This window comes from Camelus bactrianus, chromosome 14 (genome assembly GCF_048773025.1).
Source record: "Camelus bactrianus isolate YW-2024 breed Bactrian camel chromosome 14, ASM4877302v1, whole genome shotgun sequence".
Lineage (NCBI taxonomy): Eukaryota > Metazoa > Chordata > Mammalia > Artiodactyla > Camelidae > Camelus > Camelus bactrianus.
In genome coordinates this window covers 61282370-61303142 of record NC_133552.1, presented here as the reverse complement: position 1 = coordinate 61303142, position 20773 = coordinate 61282370, and the positions used below count along the sequence as shown (strand labels likewise).

The following is a 20773-nucleotide window of genomic DNA, read 5'->3' as shown; positions in this document are numbered from 1 at the left end:
TGACAGAATTTCCTTCATTTTTTTATGGCTGAATAAATATTCCATTCTATGTGTATGTACACACACACCACATTGTCTTTCTCCATTCATCCATCGATGGACACTTATGTCTTTGTTATTTAGAGAACAGGAGAACAAGTTCACTGTACTGTTTCTGGGCTGCACAGACCTTCCTGGGAAACACTCCCTCTGCTGGACTCCTACTGATGTCTCTAGTTTTCTAAGCTGACCAGCGAATCCAAGAAGAGCACAGAATCAGAGATGCTCTGAGTTTCAAGGGCTTTCACAGGGATTTCGTTCCTGCCACGTAGCCCATATGTGGATTTCCTGGACATGCCTGCCCTGGGCTTTCCCAGCCCCTGCTTGAGTATCTTCAGCATCTGCAATTCAGCACCTCCCAAGGGAATCACTTTTCCAGACAGAGAGTGCCTCAGAGCTACTCCTTACCAAGCCCAATAACATCTTGTAGCATCTCTCCGTAATCTTACTTCACCCTTGGCAGTGCGTCCCCTCCCCCGCCCCCTAATTTTTAACACCTCTTCCGTACAACAGCCCCTTTCGACAGCTGAAGACTGTCCTCCGGCCCCATCTTCTCTCCAGGACCAACACTGCCTGCCCTGTCAGCTGTTCCTCACGTGGCAGGCCTGCATCCCCTCCCCTCCTGATGCCGACTGGGACCACCAGAGCCGTGCCTGCGGCCCTGTAATACCACCCACCGCATCTACGAGCACACCAGTGTTAACTGGCAGTCACGCCATGATGCCATTTCACACACTTCCCTTGGCTTTTCCAAACAAGTGACTGCCAAACAACAACCCGCCATTCAGTGCCCCCACAGTTGATTTTTTTTAGGCTAAAGGGGAAGACCTGATGTTCTCTCTTCAGTGTTTTATACGCTGATTGCAGGGCCTGTAAATCCATCTTGCTAAACAAGTTTGTGTGTTACAGCTATTGCTCTTCAAAGGTGACTGCTAGCAGGTCCCCCTAGAACTCATTCCCCTTTATCTCCAGGCATTTGGCTGCCTCCCTAGGGATACTTTCCCAGCTTCAAATATGACTGAGTGTGGCCACATGACCAAGTTCTTGCCCATGGTTTATGAGCAGGAGTGACACAACTCCCAAAGCACCTGGTGAAGAAGCAGTTCCTTACCCTGGACTTCCCTTCTGATTCCTCCCTGCCGGCTGGAAAGGGAAACTCTGAGGGGCGTGTGGTGAGGATGACAGAGCTGCCCCACCAGCTCAGCCCCCTGATGATTTCCTAGAACAGATCCCACCGGCCCACCAGGGACGTCACAAAAGGGAAAGAGACAACTGTGTTCTCTGAGCCACTGTGTTCGGGGATTTCTTTGCTCCACTGTTACTAAAATATTTTCCTAAGCTTTAGTAACTTGCAAATTTGATGAGCAAACATGCTATATTTTCAAAGCAATCACTGATACATACTAATCAGGACAAGCAGGGAACAAGAACACTGTAGAAAGGTAAACAGTGGTTCCTTATGGTGGTTCCTTAGAAAATTAAAAATAGACTTACTACATGATCCAGCAATTCCTCTTCTAGATACATACCCAAAAAACTGAAAGCAGGACTCAAAAAGATATCTGTATGCCCATGTTCACAACAGCATTAGTCACAACAGCCAAAAGGTAGAAACCACCCAAGTGTTCATCAGCAGATGAATGGATAAATAAAATGTGGCGTATCCATACCACTGAATGTATTATTCAACCTTAGGAAGGACATTCTGACACAACATGGAAGAATCTTGAAGACATTATACTAAGTGAAATAAGCCAGGCACAAAGGACAAATATTGTATGATTCTACTTACATGAGGTATATTGAGTAGGCAAGTTCATAAAGACCGAAAGTAGAATGGTGGTTGCCAGGGGCTGGAGGGAGGGAGGGACGGGGGTTATTTTAATGAGTATGGCGTTCCAATCTGGGAAGAAGAAAGAAGCTCTGGAGATGGCTTGCACAACAGTGTGAATTTACTTAACACTACTGGACCATACAAACTTAAAAATGGTTAAGAGAGTAAATTTTATGTTGTGTACATTTTACCACAATTAGGAAAAAATGTTTTAAGATATATCAAGTTTGTCCCAAGGCCACTGTCATGTTTAACTCTTAGTAGATTATCAGGCACAAATAACATTTAAAATGGAGTCTTCTCAAGGCCCGGGAATACATGGTCCCACAGAGGAAGACAGGTTCCTAAAAACGATAGGATGCTTCCAGAGAAGGCAGAAATGGTCTATAACCCAAAATGTTTTACAGGAATGAGGACACGTCCACATAATATAGAAATATTTAGAAATTAACGTTGAAATATTTGTATTATCTTCAGCCAATTAATAGCTTTTTAAATATTTTATTTCAATCTCAACACGACTTCATACTACTCTGCCATAAAAAAGAATAAAATAATGCCATTGCAGCAACATGGATGGATCTAAAGATCATCATTCTAAGGGAAGTAAGCCAGAAAGAGAAAGAAAAATACCATATGATATCACTCGTATGTAGAATCTAAAAAAAAGGACACTATAAACTCATTTACAAAACAGAAACAGACTCTCAGATATAGTAAACAGTCTTATGGTTACTGGGGAAAGGGGGTGAGAGGGGAGAAATTTGGGAGTTTGATATTTACAAATGTTAGCCACTATATATAAAAATAGATTTTTAAAAAGTTTATTTTGTATAGCACAGGGAACTATGCTCAATATCTTATAACAATCATTAATGGGAAAAAATATGAACACGAATATATGTGTGTATATGCAAGACTGGGACACTGTGCTGTACACCAGAGACTGACACACTGTAATTGACTGTACTTCAATAAAAATAAGGAGAGAGGACAAAAAAAAAAAAAAAAAAAAAAAAACAAGACTTCAAATCAAGTAAAGATGAGCTCTGTGACCACCAAGTCATCTGTGGGTGGCAGTAAAAGCACAGTGTTCATGTCACAGCAGCCCTGAATGACAATCAGTCTGGGATAAGTAGAAAAGATACTCGAGCAACTGTGTGAGTTCTCCTACAATAAACTGTGTTAACTTCTCTGATACAACAAATGTTTATCCTGCCCACACACATATACCCAAGGGCCTCTGCTCGACCAATCCTAACCTCTTTCTTTTTTGTCTCATTCTTTTCCTTGCTATGTCTTTGTGATCATATCTGTTTAGAAACATTAGACACTAGTGTTGTGGGGACATGGTATAGTTTTCTTACAGAAAAAGAGACACAAACACTAGTCAAATCAAAAAGCCTGTTTGTTGAGGGCCTACTGCATGTGAAGCACTCTGCTAGGTGCTCTGGGATTTGTGAGGACATACGTGCCAGGTTGATGTTAACAAGACAGTCACACAATGTGAATAAATCTGACAGATGAGAGCAGTCAGGGATGAATAACAACACGGCCATAACTCCCAGCGTAACGCTACCTCCCAGCTCTAAAAATCGAGGACTACTTATTGATCCCAAGTACAGAATTATGTTAATGCTAGAAGAATAAATCCTATGCTAGAGGCAGGCTGAAGCAGCCGGAGGGTCTGTGTCCTTCGGTCCAAACACACACACTGGCAGGCGAGCAGCGCTGCAGGGCCTTGGGGTGGGTGGAGTACGACGCACCCACTTCCTTCCCTTTTCTGTTCAGGTTCTATTCAGACAGCGTGGCTTGCTGGTGGCAAGGGGCTGTATGAACTGACTGTATGAATCATAAACTTCTCCTAAGGAACATCCATACGAAAAGAATTAACAATAAGAAGATGACATGGTTTCAAAAACTCAACTGATTTGCCCCTCGTGCCAGACCGATTTTAAGCATAAGAGGGAGAGTTCTGGTAAAGAGCAATTCTGAGTAACCGAGAGCAGTACAGGTTCATTACCAAGGAAACAAAAAGCCCGCACAATTTTTATGTCTTCCTCTGCAGGCTGATTATAATGTCTCCAGAAGGTTCTCTGCCACCAGGAAGGACAGCTCTCCCGAGAGAGGGTAGGAGAGCAAGTGACTAAGAGTGCCCTCTCGGGCTTAGGGCCTGGGCTGCCTGGACCTGGTCCGTTCTCACGGCTACACTGTCTGCCTGCTGTATACAAAAGGAAGGTTAAAGGAAAAAGGCTAAAAGTACATAGGCAAATTAGCTGGAACAATCTAACAATCTACTGGAAATGGATAAATGTCTAAAGAATAAATAAAATCAAATACGCTAAGAAGAATAAGTTGACTAAAATTTAAAATAAGATTTAATACACATATCATAGGCTATGAAATGAAGGCAAAGGCTAGGAGTTAATGGGACCCCCTCCGGATTCTGTGTGACCCTAAGTACCAACACACACACTCATGGCTCCCTGGAATGAGGTTTAACTAAATGAGTCCTGGACATGTTAAGGTTTCCATGCAGAAGATGTGAGGGCACAGACACCACGTTTATCCCACGTCTCTCACCTCCAGTCCCACACAAATTCAGAGGGAGACAAAGATAAAAAATACTCACTGCAATAGGAGTTCCTTAGAAGTGCACAATGCCAGGATGGGGGGGGGGAGTCTCTGAGAAAGCCTCTTTCAACCCTTCCCCTCTTCTAGTTGCCAAGAGTGATGATCAGAGAAATGAACTAACTCTCTTCTAATAATAACTCAGCTGATTAATTAGTAGCATAGACAGAGCTCCGGAACTGCTACCCATTCCCAGTCTGTAAAGGAGCTCTTTGCAGAAAACTGCCCTCAGCAGGAAACCCCTTTTCTTGACAATTTAGCAAAGCTACATGGTAACTAACTTTTAAATCAGGCAACACCCACCCCCTTCCCGGTCCAGGCCCTGGCACGCCTTGCAAATCTTTTGATCGCACAACACCTCGTCTAACCTGTTGGTACTCTTCATAGATCAAAGAGGTTGAAATGAAGAATAAGTAACTAGCAGATAACAAGAGCTCTTCCCTAGCGTCCCCTTAAGAAATCTCGCAGACAGACTGTGTGAACAAGACAGCATCTAAAGAAAGATCACAAGGAGTCAACAAGCCCCAATCTCAGTGATGAAATGAGATTACTTCCCCTTTCCCATCTGAAAATTTCATGGCCAAGCAGAAACATCGGAGTTGGTTTGGGAGAATGTGAGTCCACTTTCTCCCCAGGTTGCTGGCATTCTGATTAAAAGAAACTTTATTTCTACCAACAACTGCTCCTTCATATTGATTTTTGAGTGGTGCCTGAATCTGGTTAACAGTCCAGGAAAAACGTACATACGCCACAAAGTAAAAAAGAGGACATTTCAGGCAAGACAATGAGAACTAGGACTTGAGGTCTAGAACATGCACTTTACACAAGCTTATGAATGAGATGATTCAGAAATAAGACTTGAGACTCAAGGTGTTTTTAAAAAATTACTCATGGAAACAGCTTAAAAGAATCAGATACCCAAATTCAGTTCCTGCCAATTCAACGCCCAGGCTTTTTGATATGCAATGTAACACTCTCAGAAAAGTGTAGCGAGCTGGAAAGTCCACTTGCTTCTCTCCCTTCCCCACCCTGCTCTGTTTCAGAGGCTGAGGGTAAAGATTCCATTCAAAGGCTCAAGGGCCCGCACTTCTGCTGAGTTCTGCCAATGGGAGCCCCAGAGGACCCTGAGGCCAGGGGTCCTTATTCCTCTGGTTCCTTCCTGCAAGCTTACTGCAGGCTTACCGTCCCTCAACAGAAAGTCACCACTGCTCCCCCCGCAGTTTAACTCTGCAGGGCGGGGGGCCCTCCAGATCCAGCAACCTCTCCCTTCCCTGATCTCTCTGGGCATAAGGGTGGTGAGCACAACAAGGCAACAGTCCTGCCCAAAGGTCCCCCTTTTGTCATTAGGTCCCTTTCTTTTGTCATTAGACCTTAATAAATAAGCCCTCCTTGAATTATTCTAATTTAAGCGAGCTATCTGTTTTCTACTGAGACCCTTACAGATACAAGGATAAAACAAAAACAGACAGCTTAATAAATTTTCACAGAATAAACACTCCAGTGATTAGCACTTGGGTCAATAAACAGAACTTGCCAGCATCCTGGAAGCTCTCCCATGTGTCCTCCTCACCACGTATTACATGCTCCCGCAACCTACCAAAAGGTTTTATCACCTACATATGAATCCCTATACATTTTATTTCAGTTTGGTCTGCTTTTCTGAAATTCATACAAATGGAATGGTATAATATGAATTCCTTCACATCTGGCTTTTTTCACTAAACCAGACACATGAGATTTGCCGATGTTGTTACATGTGCCTATTACATGATTCATTTTGATGGTGAAATGCATTTGTTTGTCTACACAACTGATTTATCCATTCTGCAGCTACTGAACGTCTGGGTTGTTCCTAATTTGGAGAGATCAGGAATAATGCTACTATGATCATTCTGATCTATGTCTCCTGGTGCACAGGAACACACATTTCTGCCTAGGAGTGGGATCTGAGGCAGAGGGTGTAATATCTTCATTTTCATACTTAATATCCAACTGTTTTCCAAATTTAAACTCCTACCAGCAACACACATGAAAAGTTCCTGTTGCTCTACACCCTCGCCAGCACTTCATGGTGTCAGTCTTTTTCATTGCAGCCATTTTGGTGAGTGGGTGATAACGTCTTATTATGGTTTTAATTTTCATTTTCCTCATTACTTATGAGGTTGAGTGTACTTACATGTTTACTGACCATTTGGATGTACCCATTTTTTGAGTGCTTAAAAGTCTTTGGCTCATTGAATGGCAGAGATCTTCCTTCTGAATTAAATTTGCAGGCCGACAGAATCCAGCTACAAAACCTTTCCTTGGGAATAGCAACTCATTAGTGAAGGATGGGGAAAGGAAAAGATGGTCTATTCACTCAGGAGACTTTTTTGGCAACAGATCAAATTACTCTTCTGATTATTCTCTATTAAGTAAGACCAACTTCAACAAAATTTACTGAAAGAAAGCACAATACCATAATACAGAAAGAGCAAAGAACGATCTCACAATCTGAGAGTCTTGAGTAAATATCGCTGGATTTACCATCCCCCCATGACTGTGTCCTCAACAAACACTGCTGTTGGCATGAAGATTAAATTCAATGATGCATATAAAGCACTGAGACCTCTGCCTGGTGATTATTCACCTCTGATAATATAGGTAAGAGTAATGGCAGAGATATTAAAAAAAAACCCCAAGTAACTCTTTTCAAACCAACAACCTTCAGCCTTATAGATACGCAGTTACTTTTTAGTATACAGATGACTGTATACCAAAATCCTCAATCACATACACCAGTATACAAGTTTGGGTTTAAGTAATTCAGTAACACACCTCTCATTTCTTAACCAGTACTGACTCTCCATAATACCTTTTTCTTCTCAACTGCTGCTTCACCATATTACTAGATATTTTCCCCTATAAACTCATCTCTATATATACTATCTCCTTTAACTGTGAGACCAGAATCTGTAAGAGGCAGCCAAGTACCTCACAACAACCAGAGAGCTCTACTCAATCCGCTGTCCCGGGGACCCTGATGGGCCTCCAGCCAGTCAGGGAAACGCAGACCCTGCAAACTCTTGGCCTGAGGTCCTGTAGGATTTCAGTGGATCCAGGACTGATTTCACTGCCATGTAGAAGCCTTCTCTTAAGATCTTCTAAGTAAGAGAATCTTTAATATATTTAGGGAACTCTACTTTCATTGCCAATTTAGATCTATTTTAACGGGAAGTCACTACAGCAGCTGGGGCACAAAGGCGAGGACACTGAACTCCATACCTGAAGACACTAGGCCTGGCTGGCTGGGTTCAACTTGTTTGCTATAAGTAATTGTCTGATTGTCTGAAAAATTATAAAACTGCAACAAAAATTGCCAAGGAAAGAGAATTTGGGAAATGCTAAATTTATAATACAATTTAGGAAGTGGAAAGGGGAGGTTCATACTAATTTGGCTGTGAGACTATAGCTCTAAGTTGTTGGATTTATAAATAGATTCAGACAAATAGTTTCTCAATCTTCTTTACCCTGAAACCACTAATTCAACATATCTGCCCCCAGCCAGCCAAAAAAGAGGAGTAATTTCAGATGCAAGCTTGAAAAAGAAAGGGGTAGGGGACAAAAATTCCATAACATCAAAGTGGGAGACCATTAGGGCCAAATGGTAAGATTTTCACCCAAGTTCAGAGCTCTCCCCATGTCCCTCCCCACCTCTTCTTTCTGGGGACAGGCGGTCTACCAACCACTGTGGGCACGTGTGTGCTAAGGGCCACCCATGCTGGGAAACACACAATGACACAGTGGTCCCTGAGGACTAGGATAAGCCCCACCGACGCTTCCTGTGGTAAAGAGAAATGTGTTAAGAATGAGAACTGTAATTTTATCTGTGGCACAGACTCTGATATAGGAGAATGTTCTATGATGGGGATTAACTCTGTAAGTCTGTTAACTACAGCCTTCCTAATAATTATAAAATTGGCTTAATTAAATTATATTCACTCTAAAACTGGGCTTGAGTGCTAAAAGAAAAACTCACTTAAGGTGTTTAACAACAATCAGAATTCAAAAATGGAGCTAAAACAGATTATTTCACAAAGTGAAGGGAATGCTGTGAAATCCTTCTTCTACAAGGTGAAAAATTGCTTTTCACCTTTTCACTCATATTCCAAAATAAATGAGGAAATTAAACCTGTATGAATGGCCCCTGAATGAGATAAGTTCTTCTATCTGAATAAAAAATTCATCAGGTTCAAGCATTAAAGAAGCAAACCAGACACCATAAAAGATTGATTCTTGATCCCCTGTTTACTTGCTTGCTGACAAATGGCTTGGGGGAACTTTTTTTTTCACTGAAATTCTTTTCTAGCATAAAATTATTGTGACGAGCCTGGAACACAGAGAACAATGCTAAGTGCTGCACGGTCACAGAGAGGAGGAGAGGGGGTCACTGCTGGGCTGCCTACCTCCCTGTCTGCCTTATCCCCTCAAGCAGGTCAGAGTGCCCCTGAAGCTGACACTGGGCTCAATAATTGGTCCATGACTCCCTCCATCTCTTCACCTACTCTTTCAATCACACATTCAACCAATACTGCCTGTTACACACACACATATACAACACCTGTGAGAACTCAAGGACCTCAATTTAGCAGAGGATAAAAGGCAAGTAAACAACAATAAGACAAACACATGCCACCACCCAGGTAAGTACCCAGTGCCGAGGCACCTTGCAGGGGCGAGAACCAACAGCTTCAGAGGTCAGAGAAAACCTCCGGGAAAGGCAGCATTTAAACTGAGACTTAGGGGATAAACAGCAGCTGGCCAAGCCAAGAGATGGGGCGCGGTGGGAAGGCTGTTCCAGGCTGGTGGAACAGCATGGGGAGGGCCAGCAGGAGCAAACAGAGGAAGTCCCCTCTGGTGGAAATGGAGGGGAAGGCAAAGGGGAGCCGCCCTCAAGCTGCGCCTGTGGGGACTTCCTAGGTGCCCTTGGGTGCCTCTCTGAGAGAAAAGCATCTCCCTGTGTACAGACAAGGGGCTCCTTGAGTCCTTTATGAGTCTTAATGAGATGTATGTCATTACCCTATCTGCTGATTTCAGCAGCAGGGGGAACACTAATCAATACTCAATTGTCGAAGACTTGTCACAGGTGATGCAAAACTAAGGCAGTGAAAAGACTGGATCTGCAGAGAAGAGTTTTGCTCTGCAGAAGAAACATCAACCTCTGACCCTGCATCTGAAACGTAACTCCATGTGTTAAAAAACTGATCAGTGCAATTCAGCAAGGAGCAGATCATGACTGATGAATACATTGACGTCTTCACCTCACAACGGGAAGTCACTACAGCAGCTGGGGCACAAAGGCGAGGACACTCAACTCCATACCTGAAGACACTGGGCCTGGCTGGCTGGGTTCTTCAGGAAGTCACTGGCCCTCTCTGGGCTGCATAGGAAATAGCTGCTCTGGGTGTTGCCAACGCTTCTAAAACCCAATATTCTGGCATTATCACGATCAAAAGTACTTGATTACCAAAGGAAAAGCCTTAAAAAACTTTTACAAGTCACAGACTTACTATGGTTTTGTCTGAGGAGAAAAAAAGAGCATGTGCCCTCAAACTTAAATTAAAAAACCAAGCAGTTAATAAGCTCATGTACTTTTTAAAAGCTGACAAATCATGCATAACCAAATATAAAGATAATTAGAATTTTAGGACAAGCAAATGAAATTATGATTTTTTTTTTAAAGAAAAGAGAAGATAAAAAATTTAATGTAACTAGGCAGGCAATGATTGGTGCTGCTCACTTCCCCTTTTGCTGCTTTCATTTCCCTTCTTGGGTTAAAATACTCCTAATATGTAAATCATTCCACTAAAGACTTCCAGAGTCCTGTCTCAGCAATTTGTAGGGATAATTATGCAAGAATTATTTCTAGATTTCCATGTGACAGAAAAGGGATACAAAGCACTGGGGACTTAAAAAATAGAGCAAGTGGGTTAATGTATATGCAAAGCAGAAGCAAATAATTGAAGATCCCAAAATTTTAACCGTTTAGAAATGCTTTAGCAGTAAAAGTGGATATTCTATAATTTTAACTAAAGAGTTAACTCTATTTGAGAGTTACTAAATTCCAGGTTAGCACCTGGATTTTTCTGGTTTAGAGTCTTCAATCATATCAAGATAGGTATTATCTCTATTTTAACTCTATGGAAACTAAAGAGGAACAGAGGCTCAGAGTGCTTAAGCAACTAGACAAAGTCACACAGCTTAGAAAATGAAGAAGTTATACTATGAATTCCATTCTAGTCAACATCATTTCTCATTCTCCTTCAACAGATGATGCAGACTTAAAGCATCAAAGTAAACAAATTGAAGACATTTCCCCCCTTTTGTATGATTCTCTTAAATATACGCCATCATTTCCAAACGAGCTTATGCTAAGCATGACTTCATAAACAAATCATTTGTGAAAGAGAAAAACCACATCCAGGGTAAAGTCATAAGTTGAAAAGACCTTATTTCAGAGAGCACTTCCTGAAAGAGACAAAGCAGCAATTACAGCTGAACAAGTTACCAACTCCTATACACAGTATTATACTTGAAAGAACTTTTTAAAGCAACAGAAGCGCCTACAACACAAGAAATACAGTATTTCTTAAATATACCATTTCTAGAAAGAGCTATTTTAATACAAGCAACTCAAAGATCTTTTACAGAACTGAGTATATGGGAAAATGTTCCTCTCTAACACAGCCTTTTAATGGACAGGAGGTAAGTAGCACTTAATTAACTTCATCACAGATTATCACAAGTAATGCTGTACTTACTAAATCTCAAAATCTTTGTTTTATTTTAATAATACAGTACTGAAACTATGTTAGTGAAGGACTTTCAAATGGAGTATGCTGTCATTTTCCTGCATTACTAATACGATTTTTCATTAACTTTCAATATTGTTTTACATTGACAGTAAATGTAATATTTTTCAACTTAAAAGAAAATGTTGATATGATATAAGTTATCTTTAGAGAGTCTCCGTCACTTGGTTTCATTACATTGTTTGTTTCACAGAATGTACTTAATGGCTATATATAGCTAATTATGGACTCAAATATTCAAAATGCTGACTTAAAAGCCAATCACTTTTCAATATTTATCCAAAAATGTATCTGGGTGCCCAGAATGCAACCTGTACTGATATTGCCTTTAAAACACACACATTAGGCATATTTTATTCAGTCTTAAGCAGATGAACACAAGTGTTGAAGACATGAAGACAGCTTGACCTCAATGAAGAGAAAAAGATTCACTAAAAAATGGTTTGTAAGTATGGAATTTCTGTGACAAAATTTAGGGATGAGGATGAGTGGAGGGAGTTCTGATACAATATTAAAAGAGAAAAAAGGGTACAAAATTTCATTTATCTTACAATTGCTACTATTTAAAAATTCACTGAAAGTTAAAAATAAGAGTCAAGCCTCTAAAATTATTTTTCTTTGTATGATACTAAAGATTTAATTTTCTATGTAGTTTTTTCATTTGGTAGAAGTTAATATCTTAGTCACACCAATCCTTGGAAAGTTTAATTAATACAGGCTTTTAAATATATAGAGTTCTACTCCGAAATCATATTTAACCTAAATATCTGGCAAACTAGCTGGAGTCAGAGAGGTAGGAGGGAAAAGAGGGAAGGGAAAACAAGCTCATATCTTGTGTTTATCCATAGCAATTGCTCAAATTAATTTTAAATTACCAACCGTCCATGATGCCACTAACCAGATGGCTAATCTCCCCCCAAGTTTTCACTAAAGAGAGATGCAGGGCTAAATGAGAGAAAGCCCATTCTGCAAAGTGACATTTTTGAAGGAAACTTTTCTTACGCCTCCATATTTCACAGGGGATGCCATAAGGTTCCATCTCTTTGTAGAGTCTATTTTTAAAGTCACTGTTGTTGGCGTTGCATCGTGGGTGATGGAAGTTTCACACGGGGGTGGGAGGGTGGTCAATGATTTTACAATCACAACTAAATGCCTTTCCATTAGAAATGGACACTTTGGGGGGGGGTAGAAATTAGTTTCTGCAACACAAAAAGTTATTGAGTGACTTCATTAATAACTACTTCTCTTTGATATTCCTTTTTTAAATTAAATTTGACAAATAATACTTCAGCTCCTGTATCTGTGTAGCGTGAGGGCATGAAAGTCACTATACTAGCAATATCTTATTCTCAAGGTGTTGCTCTCTGTGCATCACTGCAGCAGGGAAACCCACTTCCAGGACACTGGTAAACACCATCCAGAAGACCCAGCATTAGGCACTCCCAACTGTGCATTAAAAACTAGCTCATCTATTGTTCTAAGAGTCAAGTTCATGATCTGCAGACCACGGAACAAGACACCACAGTTTCTAGACCTATGATAATTTAGAGAGACCATGATGCTATGTTTGCCACTTGAAAAAAAAACAGGTTTAATGGCCAACTAAGCAAGCCCTCATTGACAAATTAGAGTAGATGCTGTTGGTCACCTTGCCCAAGGTTCCTTCCTTCACTCATCCATCAATTCACCAAATATTACTTAATGAGTACCTATTATGTACTCACTAGGCAGTTGGGATTTGCAGTAAAAAGAAAAAGTTTTTGCTCTCAGAAGAGAATTACTGTGAATATTCAGTAATCAACCAGTTATATGGTTCCTTTATTAGTTTTCTAATACATATTTTATATATTAAAATTATATTTAATGAGTAAAAATTCATTACTTGGACATTACTAATCTAGGTTACCAAATATTAAAACAGCAGGAAGATGATAAAAGGTGGCAAACTACTTTGTACGATGCAAAATTCAGAATGGCCTTTCCCCAGTTAGCCCCAATCAAAGGATATCTACTATAGGAATGACTGCTACTCAATTTCACACTAGAGGGAAAAAAATCATAAAGAAAATGTTATTCTTTGGGGAAGAAGGGAGGTGGGGAGGGAGAGAAGAAAATGAATACATCTGCCAGTGCACTATGACACGCCAGACTATTTTAACAGGTTGGCACGTATTAGTAACAGTACCTAGGGAGTGTACTTCTGAATAAATACTGAGACACATATATTGACTCCACGACATAAAGTCCTCTCAAAATTATAATCCACTGCCATGCCAAGTCAAGTCTGAGAATGTTAAGCATTTATTTTTTAACAAAAGGTTTTATGCCTCCTATTCTTATTTTACAGTTTCTAAGTGTCATGCCCACCAACAAGCTCTAAGATGACCACCCCTCACAATCAAGCTCAACCTGGCCCTTCTAACAACTCACATCCAGATGAATACAAAATCGCAGCCCTTGTCTTCTACAGTTGTATCTTCGTCATTGGACTATTTGTTAATGTCACTGCCTTATGGGTTTTCAGTTGTACCACCAAGAAGAGAACCACTGTGACCATCTACATGATGAACGTGGCGTTACTGGACTTAATATTTATAATGAGCTTACCTTTTCGAATGTTTTATTATGCAAAAGGTGAATGGCCCTTTGGAGAGTACTTCTGCCAGATCCTTGGGGCTCTCACAGTGTTTTACCCAAGTATTGCTCTATGGCTTCTTGCTTTCATTAGTGCCGACAGATACATGGCCATTGTACAGCCAAAATACGCCAAGGAACTTAAAAACACATTCAAGGCCGTGCTAGCGTGTGTGGGAGTCTGGATAATGACCCTGACCACCACTATTCCACTCCTGCTGCTCTATGAAGACCCAGATAAAGCCTCCACGCCCCCCACCTGCCTCAAAATTTCTGACATCATCCACTTAAAAGCTGTTAACGTGCTGAACTTCACACGACTGATATTTTTCTTCTTGATTCCTCTGTTCATCATGATTGGGTGCTACTTGGTCATTATTCACAGTCTCCTTCACGGTAAGACATCTAAGCTGAAACCCAAAGTCAAAGAGAAGTCTATAAGGATCATCATCACGCTCATGGTGCAGGTGCTCGTCTGCTTCACACCTTTCCACATCTGCTTCGCTTCCCTGATGCTGGGAGGGGACGAGAACAGATACAACCCCTGGGCAGCCTTCACCACCTTCCTCATGAACCTCAGCACCTGTCTGGATGTGATTCTCTACTACATTGTTTCGAAACAATTTCAGGCTCGGGTCATCAGCGTCATGCTATACCGCAATTACCTTCGGAGCGTGCGCAGAAAAAGCTTCCGCTCAGGTAGCTTACGCTCACTAAGCAATGTGAACAGTGAAATGTTATGAACTGTTAAATGTTTTTGTCTTCAACCTCTTTAAATTCACTTTACTAATCTTAGGGTCAATAGGTATTCTGTATGCTATTATCAAGTCCCTTCTCTCCTGAAAAAAAAAAATAAACTTTAAAAATTTTTCCTCTTTTGTGGGACCTTATTATTGTGGCAGCATAATTAAATATACTGATGTATTCTAATAAATTCACTATTTTTAAAATTTGCATAAAACATTTTCATCAGTCATTGGGAGAAAAACATCTAATCTGTGTTTCGTATCTAAATACAGCTGACTTAACTTTTGGGATTTAATTCTATGAGCAAGTGAGTCATGATGTCAGTCAAGCCAGCAGGCAAAATAATCAAGCTACTGTTTGAAATAAATTGACTGAATTATTTCTAACTAGATGCAGTTCCCTTTGGTTTAATTTACACTCAGAATTGGTGGTCTAAACCCAGTATTTTGTGTTCTAAACACCAAACTCCCAGGATTCCTGCACAAGCAACTGTGTTCAACTCATCACTGTTACCTGCTCCAGAGCAAAATTCTCAGGACCAAGCATCTGAGGGGGCCTGTAAAGCTCATGGCCATCAGCTCTCCCCTACTCTGCATTCTCCTCTGGAAATGACTACAACCATTCAATAAACACTTACTGAGAGCCTACTCTGCACCAGACTTACTGTGCACCACACTCTACTTAAGACCATTGGAGGAAACCTAACCCAAGATCCTATTTCTGCCCAATATCCAGGTTCATTCCTATGACACGATGTTTGTACTATATGGTGAAATATCTTCCTCCATTAGAAATAACTAATCAGTTTGTTCTTCTTAGGCAACAAAACATCACATTACAAAAGAGTCTGATTTTCTCCCAGGCCATATGTCACAGTATAAATAGCACCAGTCAGGGACTTTGGATTCTTATTCTAGCCTTGTCATTTAATTTCCCCTAAAAAGTAACAAACCAAGTACTTCTCCATTTAAAAAGGAAAGGAAGTAAACTATAATCTATAAATATATTATTCTAAACATTATGGAAGTACACAAATGAGTCAACCATAACTTCCTCTTTGCTAAATCACCTGTATTACTCTTAACATAATCATCTCCTAATAGGACTAAGAATCAAATAAATCCATTGGCTATAAATAGATTTCTATAATATGGGCAAATTCATATTCTTAAAAAAAAAGAAAAAGAAAAGATAAAAGAAAAGATAAACACAAAGGAGCCCAATCATAAAACAGCATTTTAGTATTAGAAGATCCCTTAGATGATCCTCCAGATTAATCCTTTTGTTTTAAACACAAAGAAAATGACATTCAAAGAGGTTATATGACTTGCTCAGCTAAAGGACCAGGATTAGAAACCACGTTCAGTACTCCTTTCATATCAACCACCAATTTTTCAATAATAAAAAGCAAACAAGCTTACAGAATGTAAACATCCTCATAGCTACATATGGTAAAGGAGCTAAGATGGTACTGAGATGTCGTTCCTCAACAAAGAGAAAACTGTTTAAAGTTTTGAATAGTTAAGTGTGCAAGATGCTTTAATAAATATCATTAAATGAGTAATTATTTCTAAAACAAGGGAAATAACTCTTGTATTTGATATGTAGGCTCATGGTGTATGTATACAGTCATTGCCTACTCATAACTCTACAGATGAATCTGCTCTTACATAATTTTTTAAATGACAAGTTCTCTGCAATGACTTTTCCTGATGAAAAGAACTGGAGAGCAATAAAACCCAACAAAGTGAAAATGTATGTCATGGTTCTCACAATAAAACTTTAGATAATCTAAAACACAGTTAATTTAAAAATGTCATTCAGCATTATAATCAGACACATTTTAATATGATATGTAAAAATTCAAAATTCCACTTACTCTCGAGGTATCTGATTCTGGGAAACAATACAATATCCACATGTAAATACTAACAATGAAAAAATAACAGGTCTATAAGTACAGGTGTGTGATAAGCATGGGTTACTAGAAGCAACTAATACATACAGCGTCTACTAATGGAGCTGTCATTACTTTCAAAACCTAGTGGTTACATTTTCTGAATTTCAAATAACAGCCATAAGAATCCATCATATGCCAGGCGTAATTTCTTTGTAAAGCACTATAAAAAAAGATGAAAGGTCTATGGTTCAAAGACCTCCCCTTATAGTCTTAAGGGGTTACACTGTAACCAAGACTATCCCTTCAACATTACTGAATAAAGGCAACGAGTACATGAAGTAAAAATAGTTCCCCCTCCGAGAGCTAGCAGGGTGGCATGGGAGGGCCGGATAATGATAATGACGATCCAATGCAATAAATGCTAATAGGTATCTTAACAACTTTGTTGGAATATAAATAAAAGGACAATTAACCCTGCCAAAAGGCAACAGGGTGCAGAAAGGAAACCAAGTTAAGCACATGAATACAGATACACAGAACATTAAGAAGGCTGAATGACCAACGGGGGAGTGGCTTGAAATACTGCACTAGGGTCAGATTACGAGGGTTTTGAAGGGAAAGGAAAAAAAAAACAATATATGGAGTGGGGCTGTTGCTACTGCTAAGATATTTGTGCAGATGAGCTTATTTCATTCCCTCCACTGCCCTGCGAAGTACAGAGTGTGGCCCCCAATTTACATAGGAGGGTCATCTACAAACTGAGCTTAGGAAATGGAACCTGAGAGGCGTAACTTGCTCGAGACGACACACAAGTAATACATGGCAGAGCTGGAATCTCAGATAAATCTGGTCTATGTGATTCGCACTATTCCGGACTGCCATGATGCCACCTTGGGGGAGTTTGATTTTTATTCTGAAGCAAATGAGGATTTAAAGGTTTTTAAGTGGATGAGCCAACTTGTATTTTAGAAGGACAACTTCTGAAAACAGTGCATGAAATGCTCTGAAATTGATAGGAAGAGTAATTGGAGAATTACTGCCAAAAATCTAGACAGGAAAAGACCAGTTAAGACTGAGATAAGGACAGCAGGGGTCGAGAACATGGGATGAACAGATGAATTTGACGGGACTCTGAATTAATAAGACTTGATGTCCTACTCCAATGATGAGAAAAGAGAAAGATTTCCAGCTTGAGTGACTGAGTAGATGGAAATACCATTAATTAAAATAGAAAGTACAGAAGGAGGGGGAGATGAAAGTACAGAAGGAGAGGTGATCAGAAGAGGTTAAGAGCTTCTGAATATGATGAATTTTCTTTGAGTCTTAGAAGTCATTAGGATATATGACTGAAGGATCAGGAAAGTAATATGGACTAGAAATAGAGTGCTGGGAAACAAACTGTATGTCAGATGTCAACTATAGCTGACGTCATGGGAGTGGACAAGATGGCCCAGAGAAAGCACCTGGAGTAAGCTTGAGAAAGGGGCTGCAACTAGTAAGGAAGGTCAAAAAGGACCAGGAGACAGTAGTGTCCTAGGATCAAGGGAGCAGGTTATTTCATGAAATAATGGGAGGTCAAAAGCATTCAATGTGCTACTGAAGGGTCAAATAAGATAAGTGAAAATAAGCCACTGGTTTTAGAAATTGGTTGGTTACTGGTAACCTTTATATGAGAAGTTTTAACAGTGGTGAGGTTAGGAAAAAAAAGGGAGAGAATTAAATAGGAAGTGAAGAATTCTAGGGAGTGCAGATAAATTTGGCATTGATGAGAAAGAAAAAGGTAACATGTTATACGGAAAACAGTGCAAATTATAAAACACTCTGACTAAAAAGAGACAGTTTCCTCTCCTGAGTTTTTGAAGCTTTGTTATCATCAAAAAAAAGATATATTTACAAAATGCAAAATTTATTTATTGAAGTAAAGATTTATGTTCCAAGAAGTTCTCTATGTTTGAGAACACTTTAAGACTCAAAATAGCCACACTGTAATGATTCATGATTTAAAAAGGAAAGAGAAATATATTATCATTCAGGTGATGTCTGAATTAACATTCCATTGTCTTTCAAAGGGCACCCTATAACTTTTGAACTTACTCAAGTTTCCAATTCTTGCTACAAATTAAGGTTTAAATAGATAAATGCCTCTTGGCCTTAAGTATAAGCACTGCCACCAACTTCAAAATTGAATCAATCTTCCTTCTATACATCTGTTAGGATTCCATAAAGAAAATGCCATTCATACAAAGAAATTACGGTCATTCAACTCTGTGTGCAATAGGGAAAAAAAGGTCACAAGACAAGAGAACACTGTAAATAAGAATTAAAAGCTATGTTATGACTTATCCTCGAAATTTATCCTAACACAAACACATGATACAAATAACCCTTCCGTAACTCAGTAGGCCTTACAAAGAACCAAAAAAGAATTGGCCTGGATGAGAAATGTTTGGGGGAAAAGCAGTGATTTAGTAACGCTGTTTCTTTTCAGAATAAACATGAAATCATTCCTAATGACTATACTATTTTCCACAATAGAAGAGGATGCAAACTAAACTTCTCAGTCTAATTGCAATTACAGCCCATGGAACTCAAAAACTGTATGATAATTATGACACAGAACTTTATCTGTCACCATTAAAATATTACTCAGAATCATATATTATTAAAACAGCTAAAGATCGACACTCATGCACACAATTCAGTAACATGCACACAATTCAGTAAATCCCATAAAGGGCAGCTGTGATCAAAAATATTAACAATGTAAGTGTGAAAGCTATTAGATCATTAACCATATTTTAAAATAGAGACCAAGGTGAATTTGAATCACGATACATGCAACTGTCTAACAGTTCTCAAAAGAAGATTAATGAAAATTAAATTAAAAGGCTGAAGCTATTACACACAGAATTTTAACTACCTGGTATCTTTATTTCATAGGACCTCATCTCTCACATACAATCTCAGATACTTAATTCAGAGATGCTTTAAGGTCATTTATACGTGCTTATAACTCTGCTCACAGACAGTAGTTATTTCATAAATTAATACTTTTTTGTTTTGTTTTAAAAGAAGACCAACATAACATGAAAGCACAGACAGTCCGAGTTAGGTCACACACCGCAGGTTGGCTTCAAAGTTGTAACCTACATATTGTTTTCTTTTATCTTTGGTGAAAGTATATAAACAGTATCACTTTTAAAAAGCAGCATTCTTCAGAAGCTTAACTTCAGATAAATTAATTTTGTTTCCTAATCTAATCTAATTGAGTTTTGCATTTTTTGTGTTTAATTCATTCACAAAGTTACAAAGACAAAATTTCACTACAAAAACACAATTCTATCCTCAGGACCAGAACAAGAAATTAATTAAAAATTCTCTAAAATATGAGTTTTTAAAGCTGAAAAAAAAAAAAAAAAAAAAAGAGTGCATGTAAAATAAATTGTTTCCAGAACGTAATGAAAATGTAAGTATATACTGGATTTTTTACAGGTAATATAAATTTTACTATATCCAGAAGTTTTAAAAATATTCTTGTACTGACTTTCACATACAATAATGCTTTATATCAGATTTAAGCAGTTATGAATTAAGGTAATCTTTGAGAGCTACTTACAATCCAGAAGGCAAATTCCTGGCTGCAGTGATACCAAATGAATACCACACAGCTTCAACAAGGATGAAGTCACCCACGGCTGACAAAACCCAGGAACCCAGTAAAAAGGACTGAAAATAAAATAGGAAGAACATTACAGAGAGGAACCTTCTAAAAATAAACTAATTTTAATTAATTAGTACCAGCTCAGGTATATATATATACTTTTAAGTTTGTTTTTGTTCAAACAGACTTTTCAAAATGAGGGAGTAAAACAATATTGGTCAAATGTATTAACTTCCATAATTTCTAAGTATGTTAAAAAAAGATATTTACAGTATGATTTATTTTTACAAGTAACACACAAACCATTAAGCAAAATAAGTGATTAGAATTTTACTAAAGTAAAAATCCTAATTAAAATTTTTATTGCCTACTCACTAATATTATCTGTTATCATTATCATTATTATTATTTTGTTATGCTAGTGGCTTAAATTTAAAATTTTTCTCTGGTTATTGTCCATGCTCCAAACCAGACTG

General features: G+C 38.9%; 2 protein-coding genes across 3 annotated transcripts in view; one reads left to right on the top strand and one right to left on the bottom strand.

Moving 5' to 3' along the window:
* UBAC2 (UBA domain containing 2) overlaps positions 1 to 20773 on the bottom strand; it is a 146726-nt gene that overhangs the window by 99249 nt on the left and 26704 nt on the right. For both annotated transcript variants that reach the window (XM_010959676.3, XM_010959675.3), the window contains exon 4: positions 20253 to 20362. In XM_010959676.3, the coding sequence (XP_010957978.1) occupies positions 20253 to 20362 (110 nt within the window). The remainder of the gene's footprint in view (positions 1 to 20252; positions 20363 to 20773) is intronic.
* On the top strand, positions 10987 to 14867 carry GPR18 (G protein-coupled receptor 18). The gene is made up of 2 exons (XM_010959673.3): positions 10987 to 11248; positions 13703 to 14867. Exon 2 carries the CDS (start codon positions 13737 to 13739, stop codon positions 14730 to 14732), a length of 996 nt encoding a protein of 331 aa, XP_010957975.1. The 5' UTR covers positions 10987 to 11248; positions 13703 to 13736; the 3' UTR covers positions 14733 to 14867.